This window comes from Oncorhynchus keta, chromosome 22 (genome assembly GCF_023373465.1).
Source record: "Oncorhynchus keta strain PuntledgeMale-10-30-2019 chromosome 22, Oket_V2, whole genome shotgun sequence".
NCBI classification, from domain to species: Eukaryota; Metazoa; Chordata; class Actinopteri; order Salmoniformes; family Salmonidae; genus Oncorhynchus; species Oncorhynchus keta.
In genome coordinates, this window is record NC_068442.1 from 10,640,278 (window position 1) to 10,658,845 (window position 18,568).

The following is an 18,568-nucleotide window of genomic DNA, read 5'->3' on the forward strand; positions in this document are numbered from 1 at the left end:
ACTCTGCTGCCTGTGACTGGAACGAATTGCAAAAATCGCTGAAGTTGGAGACTTTTATCTCCCTCTCCAACTTCAAACATCAGCTATCCGAGCAGCTAACCGATCGCTGCAGCTGTACATAGTCTATAGGTAAATAGCTCACCCTTTTTCACCTACCTCATTCCCATACTGTTTTTATACTGTTTTTATTTATTTACTTTTCTGCTCTTTTGCACACCAATATCTCTACCTGTACATGCCCATCTGATCATTTATCACTCCAGTGTTAATCTGCAAAATTGTATTATTCGCCTACCTCCTCATGCCTTTTGCACACATTGTATATAGACTGCCCATTTTTTTCTACTGTGTTATTGACTTGCTAATTGTTTACTCCATGTGTAACTCTGTGTTGTCTGTTCACACTGCTATGCTTTATCTTGGCCAGGTCGCAGTTGCAAATGAGAACTTGTTCTCAACTAGCCTACCTGGTTAAATAAAGGTGAAATAAAAAAATAAAATAAAAATTCCCTAATTATTATTGTAAAATAGCATTGTATCTTGTCAAACACAAAAAGTTTACTAAAGGGGCTGATTGGTCAGCTATTTGTGCCAGAAAAAGGGTGCTTTACCATTCTTGGGCAGCGGAATTACTTTTGATTCCCTCCAGGCCTGAGGGCACACACTTTGTAAACTTAGATTGAAGAAATGGCAAATAGGAGTGGCAATATCGTCCACTATCATCCTCAGGAATTTTCCATCTAAAATGGTCAGACCCAAGTGGCTAGTAATTGTTGATCGACTGATTATGTCACCTCTTCCACACTCACTTTACACAATTCAAAATGACAATGCTTGTCTTTCATCATTTGGCCAGTTATACTTGGATGTGTTTGCTAATCTTGCCAACAATTGTTTTTTTAAGTAGTTGGCAATATCAGTGAGTTTTGTGATGAATGAGCCATCTAACTCAATGAATAATGGAACAGTTTTCCCTTCTGTCCAAAATTGTATTGAACTTTTTATGGCTGCAGGGGCAGTATTGAGTAGCATGGATGAAAGGTGCCCATCTCAAATGGCCTCCTCCTCAGTCATAGTTGTTAATATTAGCATATTATTATTAGTATTGGATAGAAAACACTGACGTTTCTAAAACTGTTTGAATGATGTCTGTGAGTATAACAGAACTCATATTGGCAGGCAAAATCCTGAGTTGAAATCAAAACAGGAAGTCAGAAATCTGAGCTTGTATGTATTCACCAGAGTCCCCATTGAAATCCCCTTGAGATATGAATGATGTTGCACTGCCTAGGGGTTCCACTAGATGTCAACCATCAATATAAATTATAATGAGGCTTCTATGTTGTGGGAGTGAATGAGAGCAGAATATATCAGATGTCCATCAAGCAGCCATTTTGTGATTGCGCTTTTTCCTCATGGTAGTTACCTGCGTTCCATTGCTCACGAAGACGAGAAGGAATACTCCGGTTGGAACTTTATTGAAGCTATATGTTAAAAACATCCGAATGATTGATTCTGTACTTAGTTTGAAATGTTTCTTCGACCGGTAATATCACTGAGTTTTTTGTCCGATCTAACACTGACCAGAATTAGCGTTTGAATATGTATACCAAATGCGCTAACAAAAGAAGGTATTTGGAAATAAATAACGGACATTTTCGAACAAAAACATTTATTTTGGACCTGGGATTGCTGGAGTGCTTTCTGATGATAAATATTCCCTTACGGTTGATCTACATGTCATTTCTTGTTTATTTTTCGCGCTGTGGTGTTTTTACTTTTGCGCGCTGTCTCAGATTATTGCATTGCGTTTCTTTTTCCGTAAAGTTTTTTAAAAATCTGACACAGCGGTTGTATTAATGAGAGGTATATCTATAATTCCATGTGTATAATGTGGCTATGAAAAATCACTTGATTTTTTTTGGATCTAATGAATCTAAATAGCCACTGTAAACTCTATTTTTTTTATCTAAATATGAACTTTATCAAACAAAACATGCATCTATTGTGTAACATGAAGTCCTATGAGTGTCATCTGATGAAGATAAGTCAAGGTTAGTGATTCCTTTTATCTTTATTTCTGTTTTTTTGTGAATGCTATATTTTGCTGGAAAATGGCTGTGCTTATTGTGGGTTGGTGGAGACCTAACAATCGTTTGTAGTGCTTTCGATGAAAAGCCTATTAGAAATCGGAAACTTTGGTAGGATTAACAACAAGAATAGCTTTAAAATGATATAAAACACATGTATGTTTTAGGAATTGTAATTATGAGATTTCTGTGGTTTGAATTTGGCGCCCTCTATTTTCACTGGTAGTTTGTCCTATCGATCCCGGTATCGGGATTGCAGCCATAACAGGTTTTGAGGTGCTCCAAAGATTTTTAATCAGTCTTTATATACAGTTGAAGTTGGAAGTTTACATACACTTATGTTGGATTCATTACCACTCCACCACGACCCCAAGCATATTTAAAGTTGTGGCAAAATGGCTTAAGGACAACAAAGTCAAGGTATTAGTGGCCATCACAAAGCCCTGACCTCAATCCTATAGAAAATTTGTGGGCAGAACTGAAAAAGTGTGTGTGAGCAAGGAGGCCTACAAACCTGACTCAGTAACACCAGCTCTATCAGGAGGAATGGGCCAAAAATCACCCAACTTATTGTGGGAAGCTTGTGGAAGGCTACCTGAAACGTTTGACCCAAGTTAAACAATTTAAAGGCAACGCTACCAAATACCAATTGAGTGTATGTAAACTTCTAACCCACTGGGAATGTGATGAAAGAAATAAAAGCTGAAATAAATCATTCTCTCTATTATTCTGACATATCACATTCTTAAAATAAAGTGGTGATCCTAACTAACCTAAAACAGGGAATTTTTACTGGGATTTTACTGTGCATTTACTGTAAACTTACGACTTCAACTATCTTTCCATCTTTGTTTTACAGTATAGTTTCTTCTTCTTTTTGTTCTGTTTAGTCACATTATTTCTCAATTTGCAATAGGTTTGCCAATCAGTTATGCAGCCATACTTATTTATCACTCCTTTTTCCTCATCCCTCTTAACCATAAAATGTTTCAATTCCTCATCAACTCATGAGGATTTAACCGTTTTTACAGCCATTGTCTAAATGGGTGCATGTTAATTAGTAAATGGAGTAAGAAATGTCAAATATGTCAAGTGTAGAAAATACTTGTAACATCATCATAGGAATCACTACAAAACCAGTTGTAGGACCTCATACACAACATTAGGCCCAGCCTTTGGCTACCATATTGTGATCACTACATCCGATGGATTTGGATTCTTCTTTAACTTCACTTGGGTAGGGGGCAGCATTCAGAATTTTGGATGAAAAGCATGCCCAAATTAAACTGTATGCTACTCAGTCCAAGAATATAGGATATGCATATAGAGATAGCCTGCAGAGTTCTGTCCTACTATCCAGGTCTGTACCCAAACAATTTGAACTTCTACTTATAAAAATCCACCTCTCTGAAAACAAGTCTCTCACTGTTGCCACCTGCTATAGACCACCCTCTGCCCCCAGCTGTGCTCTGGACACCATATGTGAACTGATTGCCCCCCATCTATCTTCAGAGCTTGTGCTGCTAGGCGACCTAAACTGGAACATGCTTAACACCCCAGCCATCCTACAATCTAAGCTTGATGCCCTCAATTCTCACACAAATTATCAATGAACCTACCAGGTACCACCCCAAAGCCGTAAACACGGGCACCCTCAAAATTATCATCCTAACCAACTTGCCCTCTAAATACACTTGTGCTGTTTTCAACCAAGATCTCAGCAATCACTGCCTCATTGCCTGCATCCGTAATGGGTCAGCGGTCAAACAACCTCCACTCATCACTGTCAAACGCTCCCTGAAACACTTCAGCGAGCAGGCCTTTCTAATCGACCTGGCCGGGGTATCCTGGAAGGACTGACCTCATCCCGTCAGTAGAGGATGCCTGGTTATTTTTAAAAAAAAAGCCTTCCTCACCATCTTAAATAAGCATGCCCCATTCAAGAAATTTAGAACCAGGAACAGGTATAGCTAGACAATCTGGACCCTTTCTTTCTAAAATGATCTGCCGAAATTGTTGCAACCCCTATTACTAGCCTGTTCAACCTCTCTTTCGTGACGTCTGAGATTCCCAAAGATTGGAAAGCAGCTGCGGTCATCCCCCTCTTCAAAGGGGGGGACACTCTTGACCCAAACTGCTACAGACCTATATCCTACCCTGCCTTTCTAAGGTCTTCGAAAGCCAAGTCAACAAACAGATTACCGACCATTTCGAATCCCACCATACCTTCTCCGCTATGCAATCTGGTTTCAGAGCTGGTCATGGGTGCACCTTAGCCACGCTCAAGGTCCTAAACGGTATCTTAACCGCCATCGATAAGAAACAATACTATGCAGCCGTATTCATTGACCTGGCCAAAGCTTTCGACTCTGTCAATCACCACATCCTCATCGGCAGACTCGATAGCCTTGGTTTCTAAAATGATTGCCTCCCCTGGTTCACCAACTATTTCTCTGATAGAGTTCAGTGTGTCAAATCGGAGGGCCTGTTGTCCGGGCCTCTGGCAGTCTATGGGGGTGCCACAGGGTTCAATTCTTGGACCGACTCTCTTCTCTGTATACATCAATGATGTCGCTCTTGCTGCTGGTGAGTCTCTGATCCACCTCTACGCAGACGACACCATTCTGTATACTTCTGGCCCTTCTTTGGACTCTGTGTTAACAACCCTCCAGACGAGCTTCAATGCCATACAACTCTCCATCCGTGGCCTCCAATTGCTCTTAAATACAAGTAAAACTAAATGCATGCTCTTTAACTGATCGCTGCCTGCACCTGCCCGCCCGTCCAACATTACTACTCTGGACAGTTGTCTTAGAATATGTGGACAACTACAAATACCTAGGTGTCTGGTTAGACTGTAAACTCTCCTTCCAGACTCACATCAAACATCTCCAATCCCAAGTTAAATCTAGACTTGGCTTCCTATTGTGCAACAAAGCCTCCTTCACTCATGCTGCCAAACATACTCTTGTAAAACGGACCATCCTACCGATCCTCGACGACGTCATTTACAAAATAGCCATCAATACCCTACTCAATAAATTGGATGCAGTCTATCACAGTGCCATCCATTTTGTCACCAAAGCCCCATATACTACCCACCACTGCGACCTGTACGCTCTCGTTGGCTGGCCCTCGCTTCATACTCCTCATCAAACCCACTGGCTCCAGGTCATCTACAAGACCCTGCTAGGTAATGTCCCCCTTATCTCAGCTCGCTGGTCACCATAGCAGCCCCCACCTGTAGCGCGCGCTCCAGCGGGTATATCTCTCTGGTCACCCCCAAAACCAATTCTTCCTTTGGCCGCCTCTCCTTCCAGTTCTCCTCTGCCAATGACTGGAGCGAACTACAAAAATCTCTCAAACTGGAAACACATCTCCCTCACTAGCTTTACACCAGCTGTCAGAACAGCTCACAGATTACTGCACCTGTACATAGCCCATCTATATTTTAGCCCAAACAACTCTCTTCCCCTACTGTATTTATTTATTTATTTTGCTCCCCATTATTTCTATTTCTACTTCGCACATTCTTCCACTGCAAATCTACCCGTGTTTTACTTGCTATATTGCATTTACTTCGCCACCATGGCCTTTCAGTTTTGTTCCAACAGCTTCAAAAATTATATTTGTTACTGAAAATATATTTCACAGCGTAAAATGAAATTGAGCAAACAGTGTAGAATTTTTACAACCAGGAAATGACAGAGCAAATTGGCAGGTAGGTAATACTGCAAAACCCAGTCATACCAGCATCAGATATCTTATGGACATTTTCTGAAATTACAATGCAAAAAAATCCTATGTGTAGCACCTTTAAGAGTCCATGTTACTGCAGAAATGGACTCAACCGCACGAATACCCGGCCGTCCCATCTTCAATCAGCTGTTCATTCTGCCGCCAACCCCAATTTTTTCGTTGTTGGGACAATTAGTTTATTTTGACGTCTACAGTCAGTTAAGTCGGTTACACCTCCCTAATTTGAAATGCAAACAGCCCCTATGGTCTTACAACACCCCCCATTTGCCAGTTACCCATAAAAAGGGAAAATTAGCACACAAAAGTGGTTAAAAGGGGGCTGTTTGAAAGGTGATCATAAACATGGTATTTTTTTGTATAGGTAATATGCCATATCTTCTGAAATGGGTATTATAGTGCAAACACTTACAGACTCCGGTATGGGCACCTCCAACTGTGTGCCTGTGGGAGCACGGATTGCTAGGAGGGTGTCACCTGTGGAGACCAAACAGAGATGAGGTGAGTGGGAAGAAAACAAAACAAAAGGAGGAAGCAGAATAAAAAAAGGGGGGAAAAAGGACAAACACAAGTATGAGAGAAATGTACCTTTGAATGCACTGCATAGGTCTTCGTGTTTTACATAAGCCATAGTGTGTTTGTGTTAAGGGAAAGAGTTTGTGTATATAATGTAAGAAACCTAGCAAACTCCTCGCTGATTTACCACATTTTTACAAATAGCCCCCACAAGTACTTATGTAGTGGCGTCTTTGCTAATGACATCAGTTATCACGGTTCTATTGCATGTATTAGAGATACCAGACAGAGAAACTTTGATCCTTTATAATTATGAATCGAAATAAACTAAATAATATCCCCAGCCTAAGCTTTCCTTTAAAAGATGCATGCAGGACCTTGAATTATCTCTAGAACTTAATCTATTTTATATATCTCTGGCAGACAAACACACCCCATTTTAATGCCTTGGAGTTAAATACAGAGAAAATCCTTGGTTCTCTATAGTACTTTCAGATCTCTTTGCTTTTTTCTAAAATGCTTTTAAATCAGCATTTTATCTCGACAGTAAGAAATGGTGGTTAAATTGACCCGTCAGTCAGTAAACTGTGCTTCCCTCTCCCAGCCTCCAGTTAGCTCTTTGGAAGATCAATCAACTTCTAGTGAATCTTTTTTTTTAACCTTCTACTTGGGATGTGCTAGATGCCTTGCTTAAGATTAATGCAAAAAAATCCACTGGTTTGCCGATTTGCTGCAGATTTCTGCTCCCGATTGCGGAATCAGTAGCTAGGTTTCCATCCACTTGCATAGAAAGGTTGGATGGAAACATGGTTAGTGACATTTTTAATCTGACCATTATCTCGGCGCTAACCACAAAGGTGGTTACCTCTCCAACCTACAGTGCATTCGTAAAGTACTCAGACCCATTGACTTTTCCACAGTTAAGTTACAGCCATATTCTAAAATGTAATAACTAAAAAAATCCTCAATCTAAGCACAATACATCTTTTTGAAATGTGTATAAAGTTTTTTACATAAGTATTCAGACCCTTTACTTACTACTTTGTTGAAGCACCTTTGGCAGCAATTACAGCCTAGTCTTCTGGGGTATGACTCTATAAGCTTGGCACATCTGTATTTGGGGAGTTTCTCCCATTCTTCTCGGCAGATCCCCTCAAGCTCGGTCAGGTTGGATGGGGAGCGTTGCTGCACAGCTATTTTTCAGGTCTCTCCAGAGATGTTCGATGGGGTTCAAGTCCGGGCCCTAGCTGGGCCACTGAACTCCTGCGTTGTCTTGTCTGTGTGCTTAGTGATGTTGTCCTGTCGTAAAGTGAACCTTCGCCCCAGTCTGAGGTCCTGAGCAGGTTTTCATCAAGGATCTCGGTACTTTGCTCCATTCATCTTTGACTTGATCCTGACTCGTCTCCCAGTCCCTGGTGCTGAAAAACATCCCCACAACATGATGCTGCCACCACCATGCTTCACCGTAGGGATGGTGCCAGGTTTCCTCCAGACGTGACGCTTGGCATTCAGGCCAAAGAGTTCAATCTTGGTTTCATCAGAACAGAGAATTTTGTTTCTCATGGTCTGAGAGTCCTTTAGGCAAACTCCAAGCTGGCTGTCACGTGCCTTTTTACTAAGGAGTGGCTTTCGCCTGGCCACTCTACCATAAAGGCATGACTGGTGGAGTGCTGCAGAGACGTTGTCCTTCTGGAAGGTTCTCCCATCTCCACAGAGGAACTCTGGAGCTCTGTCAGTGTGACCATCAAGTTCTTGGTCACCTCCCTGACCATGCCCTTCTCCCCTGATTGCTCAGTTTGGCCAGGCAGAAAGCTCTAGGAAGAGTCTTGGTGGTTCCAAACCTCTTCCATTTAAGAATGATGGAGGCAGCAGTGTTCTTGGGGACCTTCAACGCTTCAGAAAATATTTGTTACCCTTCCCCAGATCTGTGCCTCGACACAATCCTGTCTCTGACCTCTACGGACAATTCCTTCGACCTCATAGCTTGGTTTTTGCTGTGACATGCACTGTCAACTGTGGGTCTTTATATAGACAGGTGTGTACCTTTCCAAATCATGTCCAATCAATTGAATTTACCACAGGTGGACTCCGATCAAGTTGTAAAAATATCTCAAGGATGATCAATGGAAACAGGATGCACCCGAGCTCAATTTGAGTCTCATAGCAAAGGTTCTGAATAGGTATGTTTTTCATTTGTAATAGTCACTGAAATGTCTAAAAACCTGTTTTCACTTCGTCATTATGGGGTTGTGTGTAGATTGATGAGGGAAAAAAACAAGTTGATAAATTATAGAATAAGGCTGTAACATAACAAAATACAGAATACTTACCGAATGCAGTGTAATTGTTTGAAACATGAACGTTTTAAATACATATGAGGCATGTCTTACGTTGCTTTAAAGTAGCCTATTAGATCACTCTTTCCACATTTCTAACGGACAGTACCATTCAAAAGTTTGGACACCTACTCATTCAAGGGTTTTTCCTTTACATTTGTACTATTTTCTACATTGTAGAATGACTGTACGTAACCATAAACATCCATGGCTTTCTTAAAATCAATACAGAGAAGTATATATTTTTAAACCTGCATATTTTGCTAAAAGAAATCCAGGTTAGCAGGCAATATTAACCAGGTGAAATAGTGTCACTTCTCTTGCATTCATTGCACGCAGAGTCAGGGTATATGCAACAGTTTGGGCCGCCTAATTTGCCAGAATTTTACGTAATTATGACATAACATTGAAGGTTGTGCAATGTAACAGCAATATTTAGACTTAGGGATGCCACCCGTTAGATAAAATACGGAACGGTTCCGTATTTCACTGAAAGAATAAACGTCTTGTTTGAGATGATAGTTTCCAGATTCGATCATATTAATGATCAAAGGCTCGTATTTCTGTGTGTTATTATGTTATAATTAAGTATATGATTTGATAGAGCAGTCTGACTGAGCAATGGTAGGCACCAGCAGGCTCGTAAGCATTCATTCGAAAAGCACTTTCGTACCTTTTGCCAGCAGCTCGTCGCTGTGCTTCAAACATTGAGCTGTTTATGACTTCAAGCCTATCAACTCTCGAGATTAGGCTGGTGTAACCGATGTGAAATGGCTAGCGATGGGTAAAGCTGCTTCGAGGGTGGCTGTTGTCGATGTGTTCCTGGTTCGAGCCCAGGTAGGGGCGAGGAGAGGGACGGAAACTATTCTGTTACACTGGCAATACTAAAGTGCCTATAAGAACATCCAATAGTCAAAGGTACATGAAATACAAATCGTATAGAGAGAAATTATCCTATAATTCCTATAATAACTACATCCTAAAACTTATTACCTGGGAATATTGAAGTCTCATGTTAAAAGGAACCAGCTTTCATATGTTCTCATGTTCTGAGCAAGGAACTCAAACGTTAGCTTTTTTACATGGCACCTTTACTTTCTTCTCCAATACTTTTTTTTTCATTATTTAAACCATGTTTAATTTTATGAGGCTAAATTGATTTTATTGATGTATTATATTAAGTTAAAATAAATGTTAATTCAGTATTGTTGTAATTGTTATTATTACAAATACATTTGTCAATTTTTTAAACATATTTTTTTTTTTATGTAAAAAATAAATTTAAATCGGACGATTAATCGGTAGCGGCTTTTTTTGGGGGTCCTCCAATAATCGTTATTGGTGTGGAAAAATCATAATCATTCGACCTCTAGAACAAACATTTGAGCGTAGCCTACTGCTTGTACGCATTGTTGCGCTTATAATGTGAAGAAATAATAGTTGATCAACATTTTAAGCTAAATAAATGTTCTGATCTGTTGCATCAGACTCATTGTTTTTTTACATTGTTATTTTTATGTAGCCTAGGGCCTACCGGTTGTATGAATTTGGGATCCATCTTCCCACAACTTATCCTGAATCGGTTTGGAATAGGCTATTTCGTTCTGAACAAGCTGACCAATACAATAGGTAAACTTTTCTACTATGGGGTGATAATAGATTAACAGAGGCTAGTGATTTTGCAGTTCGTTACTGGTTCGTTCTTGTTGGCTGAGAAAAAGTAAAATGTGGACAGTCATTCTAACATCTTCAAAGTGCACATCAGAATTTGGTAACAAGGACCGCACATCGTTGCATCCTGGACTTGCATGTTCTGTTAATATGAACTACCATAATTGAAATGTGATTTCTGTCATCCTGAGCACCGTGGGTGGACACCCTAATCAGGTTATGCAGCCAATGTCTGGTAAATTCAAATGTTGCCGGTCAAATGTCCAGCGCCACATTTTCCTAATGGAAACCCTGCTTCCGCCGTGCCTTACTTCATTGTTAACTTACAGATTTTCGTGATACCAGACCCGATTTCAGGGATGGCCAACTCTGGAGATCCCTTTGAGCTCCACTTAGTTAGGTAAATCTGCTTTTAGTTTATTTGCACCTTACTTGTGGAATAGGCTCGCTAAAATTGGATGAATTGGTGCCTCTAGGACAATTCAAAGGGCTGATTGAGGACCTTTTTACTGAAGAATGTGTTTGTTTTCCATAATTGTGTTTTGCTTTTAGTGTATTGATGCGAATATTGATGCCTTTTTTATGTGTATTGGTGTATGTAGGGCTCATCTGAGAAAGAGAATCTCAGCATGACTCCCTGTTGAAATAAAGGTTAGATAAAAAAATAAAAAATAAACTATGAATTAAGAGCTAAGCATTGAGCAAGCAATCTGATCACTACCACATAAAGCAGTGGTCACCAACCTTTTGAGTCAAGATCACTTTGAGTCAAAATGCAAGCCGATATCTATCGCTCAGACTGAAAAATTATGGCTTAAAGAAACCTATGCCTATTCAACATTAACCAATTAAAAACAGTACTGAATTCCCCTGCCAATGTTGTTCTTCTCAGACCATTTTGAAATTATATATATACATTTTTAGTTAATTTTTTTATTTTAATGTAGGTATATGATCACACTGATAATCAATAATTTACTTGAGGCACAGTAAGTGAGCATAAAAATGTGCTTTTTTGTTGTTACTGGACTGATGGCCTGCATCTGATAGTCAGTCGAGAGAAGGGAGCAGCGGTGAGACGGCCCCTCACCCGACTCACTGTCCCTCTGACGAGAAAAGAGGACAGTCTTCCAGCTCATGTTTAAACTCAAGTCGCACTGCATTATTTCTGCCTCAAGCACCAATTCATATTGTTACTCCAATGACTAGACAAAGTGAAATATTCCTTGATATTAAAAAAAAAGATACTGGCGCAGAGGTCTAAGGCACTGCAGATCCTGGTTCGATTCCAGGCTGTGTCGCAGCTGGCCACGACCGGGAGACCCATGAGGCGGCGCACAATTGGCCCAGCGTCGTCTGGGTTAGGGGAGGGTTTGGCAGGGGGGGCTTAATTAACTTGTCTCATCGCGCTATAGTGACTCCTTCTGGCACGCCTGCAGGCTGAATTTAGGTCATTAGTTGATGTCCTCCAACACATTAGTGAGGCTGGTTTCCGGGTTAAGCAAGAGGGTGTTAAGAAGCAAGGTTTGGCGGGTTGTTTCGGAGGACTCATGACTCGACATTCGCCTCTCCCGAGCCCATTGGGGAGTTGTAGCAATGAGACAAGATCGTAATATCACGAAATTGGGGAGTTGTAGCAATGAGACAATATTGTAATGTATATATTTTTAAAGATTCAAAAAGACAACCCGCTAATAACAACAATAATAACAGTACAAGCTTATCGGAACACTTTGCTATTCTCATTAATTGCCGCTGCAGTGCTGGATGTAGCGCGTGGAAGTATGAATGTGCATTTCATGGCTTATAAAAAAAGTGTTGAGAAAGTGTTGACATTTCTAAATAACAATTTAAACATGACTTTACAAAAAAACAGCAGCTCTTTGCTGTAGTCGTTGAGTCTCTCTCTAGTCATGGTTCTAAGAGTTTTGAAATCTCAGTATCAACATTGCTGTCCTTTCGAGGCTTCTTTTTACAGTCTACGGCTCGAAGAAACTGTGCAGACATGGTGATCTGAGCTAACTCATTGGCCAGTGGTAGGCCTATAGGTACACTTCACCTGCTCTCTGGCCAGAGTTCTACCTTCAGATACATGAAATGGTTTAAAATGGGAACACTTTGCCTTGCCAGTACTAGGGCTGCTGAATCAAGTGCTACCACCAACAACGCGCAAAAAAACAATAGGAACACCAGGCTTTATCGGTTTTTACAGAAATGCTTTGGGGATCGACTAGGAATGCCTTGGAGATAGACTGGTTGGTGACTACTGATCTAAAGCATTTTAAGGTGCAGTGCACCTTAACCCATTTAATAAGCTTTGTGATAACTAGATAGAGGGATTGTAGTAAAGGATATGGGCTATTCTGTGAGTCGTCTGTAACGTTCTTGATGCTCTGCTGGACCCAGACCCTCTGCTGATCCAACTCGTGTTCCCTCTTGTCCAGATCATCCAGCTCTGCCTTCAGATCAATGAGCTTATCGGCTATCTCCCGTGTGTTACAGCCAGGACCAACACCCCTGGGGACAGGAAACACAGGTATCACAAAGAGATGACACACACAACAACAACAGTCGAGGACTATGCATAGGCAGGAATGCAGACAACTCCTTATGAGGTTACTTACAGTGCCTTGCGAAAGTATTCGGCCCCCTTGAACTTTGCGACCTTTTGCCACATTTCAGGCTTCAAACATAAAGATATAAAACTGTATTTTTTTGTGAAGAATCAACAACAAGTGGGACACAATCATGAAGTGGAACAACATTTATTGGATATTTCAAACTTTTTTAACAAATCAAAAACTGAAAAATTGGGCGTGCAAAACAGCTCGAGCTCAGTGAGGTTGGATGGAGAGCATTTGTGAACAGCAGTTTTCAGTTCTTTCCACAGATTCTCGATTGGATTCAGGTCTGGACTTTGACTTGGCCATTCTAACACCGGGATATGTTTATTTTTTAACCATTCCATTGTAGATTTTGCTTTATGTTTTGGATCATTGTCTTGTTGGAAGACAAATCTCCGTCCCAGTCTCAGGTCTTTTGCAGACTCCATCAGGTTCTTCCAGAATGGTCCTGTATTTGGCTCCATCCATCTTCCCATCAATTTTAACCATCTTCCCTGTCCCTGCTGAAGAAAAGCAGGCCCAAACCATGATGCTGCCACCACCATGTTTGACAGTGGGGATGGTGTGTTCAGGGTGATGGAGCTGTGTTGCTTTTACGCCAAACATAACGTTTTGCATTGTTGCCAAAAAGTTCAATTTTGGTTTCATCTGACCAGAGCACCTTCTTCCACATGTTTGGTGTGTCTCCCAGGTGGCTTGTGGCAAACTTTAAACAACACTTTTTATGGGTATCTTTAAGAAATGGCTTTCTTCTTGCCACTCTTCCATAAAGGCCAGATTTGTGCAATATACGACTGATTGTTGTCCTATGGACAGAGTCTCCCACCTCAGCTGTAGATCTCTGCAGTTCATCCAGAGTGATCATGGCCTCTTGGCTGCATCTCTGATCAGTCTTCTCCTTGTATGAGCTGAAAGTTTAGAGGGACGGCCAGGTCTTGGTAGATTTGCAGTGGTCTGATACTCCTTCCATTTCAATATTATCGCTTGCACAGTGCTCCTTGGGATGTTTAAAGCTTGGGAAATCTTTTTGTATCCAAATCCGGCTTTAAACTTCTTCACAACAGTATCTCGGACCTGCCTGGTGTGTTCCTTGTTCTTCATGATGCTCTCTGCGCTTTTAACGGACCTCTGAGACTATCACAGTGCAGGTGCATTTATACGGAGACTTAAATACAATCCACCTGTGTGTAATCATCATCATTAGTCATTTAGGTCAACATTGGATCATTCAGAGATCCTCACTGAACTTCTGGAGAGAGTTTGCTGCACTGAAAGTAAAGGGGCTGAATAATTTTGCAAGTCCAATTTTTCAGTTTTTGATTTGTTAAAAAGTTTGAAATATCCAATAAATGTCATTCCACTTCATGATTGTGTCCCACTTGTTGTTGATTCTTCACAAAAAAATACAGTTTTATATCTTTATGTTTGAAGCCTGAAATGTGGCAAAAGGTCGCAAAGTTCAAGGGGGCCGAATACTTTCGCAAGGCACTATACGTAACAGACCGCTTAAACCCACTGATATCTTCAAGGGGAAAGGGAACCACCCAAGATTTACTAACAGAGCTCCTAATGCCATGTTCTTCTGCATGTCCTTGACTTACTTCCACTGAATACTGTTCTTGGACTTCTTCTCGATCAATCCGATGCCTTCGAGCACATTCGTAATGTCGTAGATGCGGCGCTTCTGTCTTACAGCTAAGGTGTCTGCTGCCTGTGGGAGAGAGAGCGGTCAATGTTATTCATACATCAGTGTATAGAGCAATTTGGGGGTCCACTGACCAATTCCAGTGAGAAACAAATGGCATTATACATAGTAGATTCTATAACTAGCAAGGGAGCTTCACTATTTTTAGGCTGCAAAGTCACAAATAGTGGAGTGTCCTTTCATGCTTGTGTTCAACAAGCACTTACAGAAATAAACATATGGCTAGTGCTGATAACTGGTGGTTCATACCCATTGCTGCTGGGGATGACATCTATTCCGTTGTGGTCTGTCACACCCAGCCTAAACTAAACAAAACAACACATCCAGTGACCTAATAATTGAACCTAAATTAATGGTGACTTGCAGTTTGATTTATCTTCAACATAGAAGTATCTGTGTGTGTGTGTGTGTGCGTGCGTGCGTGCGTGCGTGCGTGCGTGCGTTCTAGCCCGAAGTACAGCACGCGATCGGCCATTCCGAGACAGTTGTTCTGAGATGAGATGATTCTCTGACGTCATTTCCGGTCACAACTTGCAGACTTGTTTTCGAGTTGCTGTGCGTTTTGTTGCCAACCTATTTTGCTACCTGACAACTTTACGGTTTTTAATTACCGTTTATATTTTTGTTTTTTTTCCTCAACTTTTTCACTCCGGATGCTTTATCTGGACACGATTCGTCAGGACCTCCAACAGCCGAAGCTAAGTAGTAACATTAACATGATGCCTTCTAATTGCAGTCGCTGTACTCGACTTACGGCGAGGATAGCTGTGCTACAAGCCCAGCTTCAGACGCAATCGTTAGGCAAGGGTAATTTCAGTGTAGGAAAGGATGAAACAGCGTTTGTGCCACCAGTAAGTACAGATAGTAGTATAAATCCCCTGGCACAGTCCCCGCAGCTGGACAACTTTCTCACGGTTTCTGGAAGGAAATGCTGTAGGAACGCTCAACCGGTGTCGCTCATTCAGCCGACAGAAACTTTCAACCGGTTTTCCCCATTAAGCAGCGGGTCGGAGTCAGAGGCCAAGTCTTCTCTGGTCTCTACTCCTCCCGTTACGGGGTCTGAGACGCCGAAGCTTCCCACCATTAGCTCTGACAAATTGAAAACTCTAGTCATTGGTGACTCCATTACCCGCAGTATTAGACTTAAAACGAATTATCAAGCGATCATACACTGTTTACCAGGGGGCAGGGCTAGCGACGTTAAGGCTAATCTGAAGATGGTGCTGGCTAAAGCTAAAACTGGCGAGTGTAGAGAGTATAGAGATATTGTTATCCACGTCGGCACCAACGATGTTAGGATGAAACAGTCAGAGATCACCAAGCGCAACATAGCTTCTGCGTGTAAATCAGCTAGAAAGATGTGTCGGCATCGAGTAATTATCTCAGGCCCCCTCCCAGTTAGGGGGAGTGATGAGCTCTACAGCAGTCTCACAACTCAATTGCTGGTTAAACTGTTTTCTGCCCCTCCCAAAAGATAGAATTTGTAGATAATTGGCCCTCTTTCTGGGACTCACCCACAAACAGGACCAAGCCTGACCTGCTGAGGAGTGACGGACTCCATCCTAGCTGGAGTGGTGCTCTCATCTTATCTACCAACATAGACAGGCCTCTAACTCCTCTAGCTCCACAATGAAATAGGGTGCAGGCCAGGCAGCAGGCTCCAGCCTGCCAGCACAGTGGAGTCTGCCACTAGCACAGTCAGTGTAGTCAGCTCAGCTATCACCATTGACAGTGTCTGTGCCTCGACCTAGGTTGGGCAAAACTAAACATGGCGGCGTTCGCCTTAGCAATCTCTCTAGGATAAAGACCACCTCCATTCCTGTCATTATTGAAAGAGATCATGATACCTCACATCTCAAAATAGGGCTACTTAATGTTAGATCCCTTACTTCAAAGGCAATTAAAGTCAATGAACTAATCACTGATCATAATCTTGATGTGATTGGCCTGACTGAAACATGGCATAAGCCTGATGAATTTACTGTGTTAAATGAGGCCTCACCTACTAGCTACACTAGTGACCATATCCCCCGTGCATCCCGCAAAGGCGGAGGTGTTGCTAACATTTACAATAGCAAATTTCAATTTACAAAAAAAAAAGACGTTTTCGTCTTTTGAGCTTCTAGTCATGAAATCTATGCAAATCTATCTATGTTCTGTTATAACCTCCACCCGGCAGCCAGAAGAGGACTGGCCACCCCACATAGCCTGGTTCCTCTCTAGGTTTCTTCCTAGGTTTTGGCCTTTCTAGGGAGTTTTTCCTAGCCACCGTGTTTCTACACCTGCATTGCTTGCTGTTTGGGGTTTTAGGCTGGGTTTCTGTACAGCACTTTGAGATATCAGCTGATGTACGAAGGGCTATATAAATAAATGTGATTTTGATTTGATTTTGTATGTGTGAGTCTGAAACCGGGTTGTGGTTTCAAAACCCAAGTAACAGGTTGCTGGCTGACCAAATCCAGTTCATAACAATGTGCAGCCTTGCTTACTTAATTGAGTCTGCAGGGGGCAGAATAGAACAAGTAAGCTGGCTAGCCAACTTTTACATGTGTGTTGTGAACAACATTAGCGTGAGCAACAATAGTGGCATGGTAGTTTGTCTTCAAAATAAAAGTCCCCAATGGAAACGGATAAAAATTGTGGATTCATGCCACAATTGGACTCGAAAATGCAACAAAAAAATGGTTGGAATGCTATATAAAAATGGAACAATAGACAATTTGTAAAATGTATGTTGAAATCACACTGTTTGTATTAGATTCCAGAATTGCATTGAGGGGGGTGGCAGGTAGCCTAGTGGTTGGAGCGTTGGGCCAGTAAAAGGTTGCTGGATCGAATCCCTGAGCTGACAAGGTAAAAATCTGGTGTTCTGCCCCTGAAAAGGGGCCTACTGTTCCCCAGTAGGCCGTCATTGTAAATAAGAATGTATTCTTAACTGACTTGCCTCGTTAAATTAAGGTTCAATTTAAAAAGATGACAAATATATTGCATTGTACAGCCATACCCATGGATCTTGGGTCCTTGTCACCCACAGATTCCAATTCTAAGAAGAGTGTCACACAAATATTAGTGTCGTAGCTCTTATCGTGGGACTTTAACTGTGGGAATCACCTTACTATTTAGACTATTGTGCGTATTGGAAATTCATATTGCAATGTATAGCCTATGGATCTTGGGTTCTTGAAATGGGGTATCGGCCTACCTTATGGTTCATGGACCCAAGACCCATAGGTAAGGCTATACATTGCAATATGAATGTTCAAAACACATAGGTTGACTGGTGAGCTTAATGTTACTCATTTTGCAGTGGTTTCAGAGTCCCGTACCATTTAATGGACCCAAGATCAATATGTAAGGCTGTACATTGCAATATTAATGTCCAATACACGCAATAGACTGAATTGTGAGGTGATTTCTCACAGTTAAAGTCCCGCAATAAGAGCTACGACGTGGATGTCACTAAGTCGACTGACACCAAATTTCATGAACCTAAGAGCCATAGATAGGTAAGGCTGTACATTGGTCCACCCACACAGGCAGCGTTGTGAAGAAGGCGCAGCAGCGCGTCTTCAACCTCAGGAGGCTGATGAAATTCGGCTTGTCACCAAAAGCACTCACAAACTTCTACAGATGCACAATCGAGAGCATCCTGTCGGGCTATCAACGCCTGGTACGGCAACTGCTCCACCCACAACGACAAGGCTCTCCAGAGGTTAGTGAGGTCTGCACAACGCATCACCGGGGGCAAACTACCTGCCCTCCAGGACACCTACACCACCTGATGTCACAGGAAGGCAATAAAGATCATCAAGGACAACAACCACCCGAGCCACTGCCTGTTCACCCCGCTATCATCCAGAAGGCGATGTC

General features: G+C 41.7%; 1 protein-coding gene across 1 annotated transcript in view; it reads right to left on the minus strand.

Moving 5' to 3' along the window:
- The window catches only part of e2f4 (E2F transcription factor 4), a 60,502-nt gene that overhangs the window by 37,877 nt on the left and 4,057 nt on the right, over positions 1–18,568 (minus strand). Inside the window, exons 2-5 of the mRNA XM_035798186.2 lie at positions 14,595–14,704; positions 12,725–12,886; positions 6,435–6,478; positions 6,259–6,323 (exon numbers count right to left, since the gene is read on the minus strand). Coding sequence (XP_035654079.1) covers positions 6,259–6,323; positions 6,435–6,478; positions 12,725–12,886; positions 14,595–14,704 — 381 coding nt within the window. The remainder of the gene's footprint in view (positions 1–6,258; positions 6,324–6,434; positions 6,479–12,724; positions 12,887–14,594; positions 14,705–18,568) is intronic.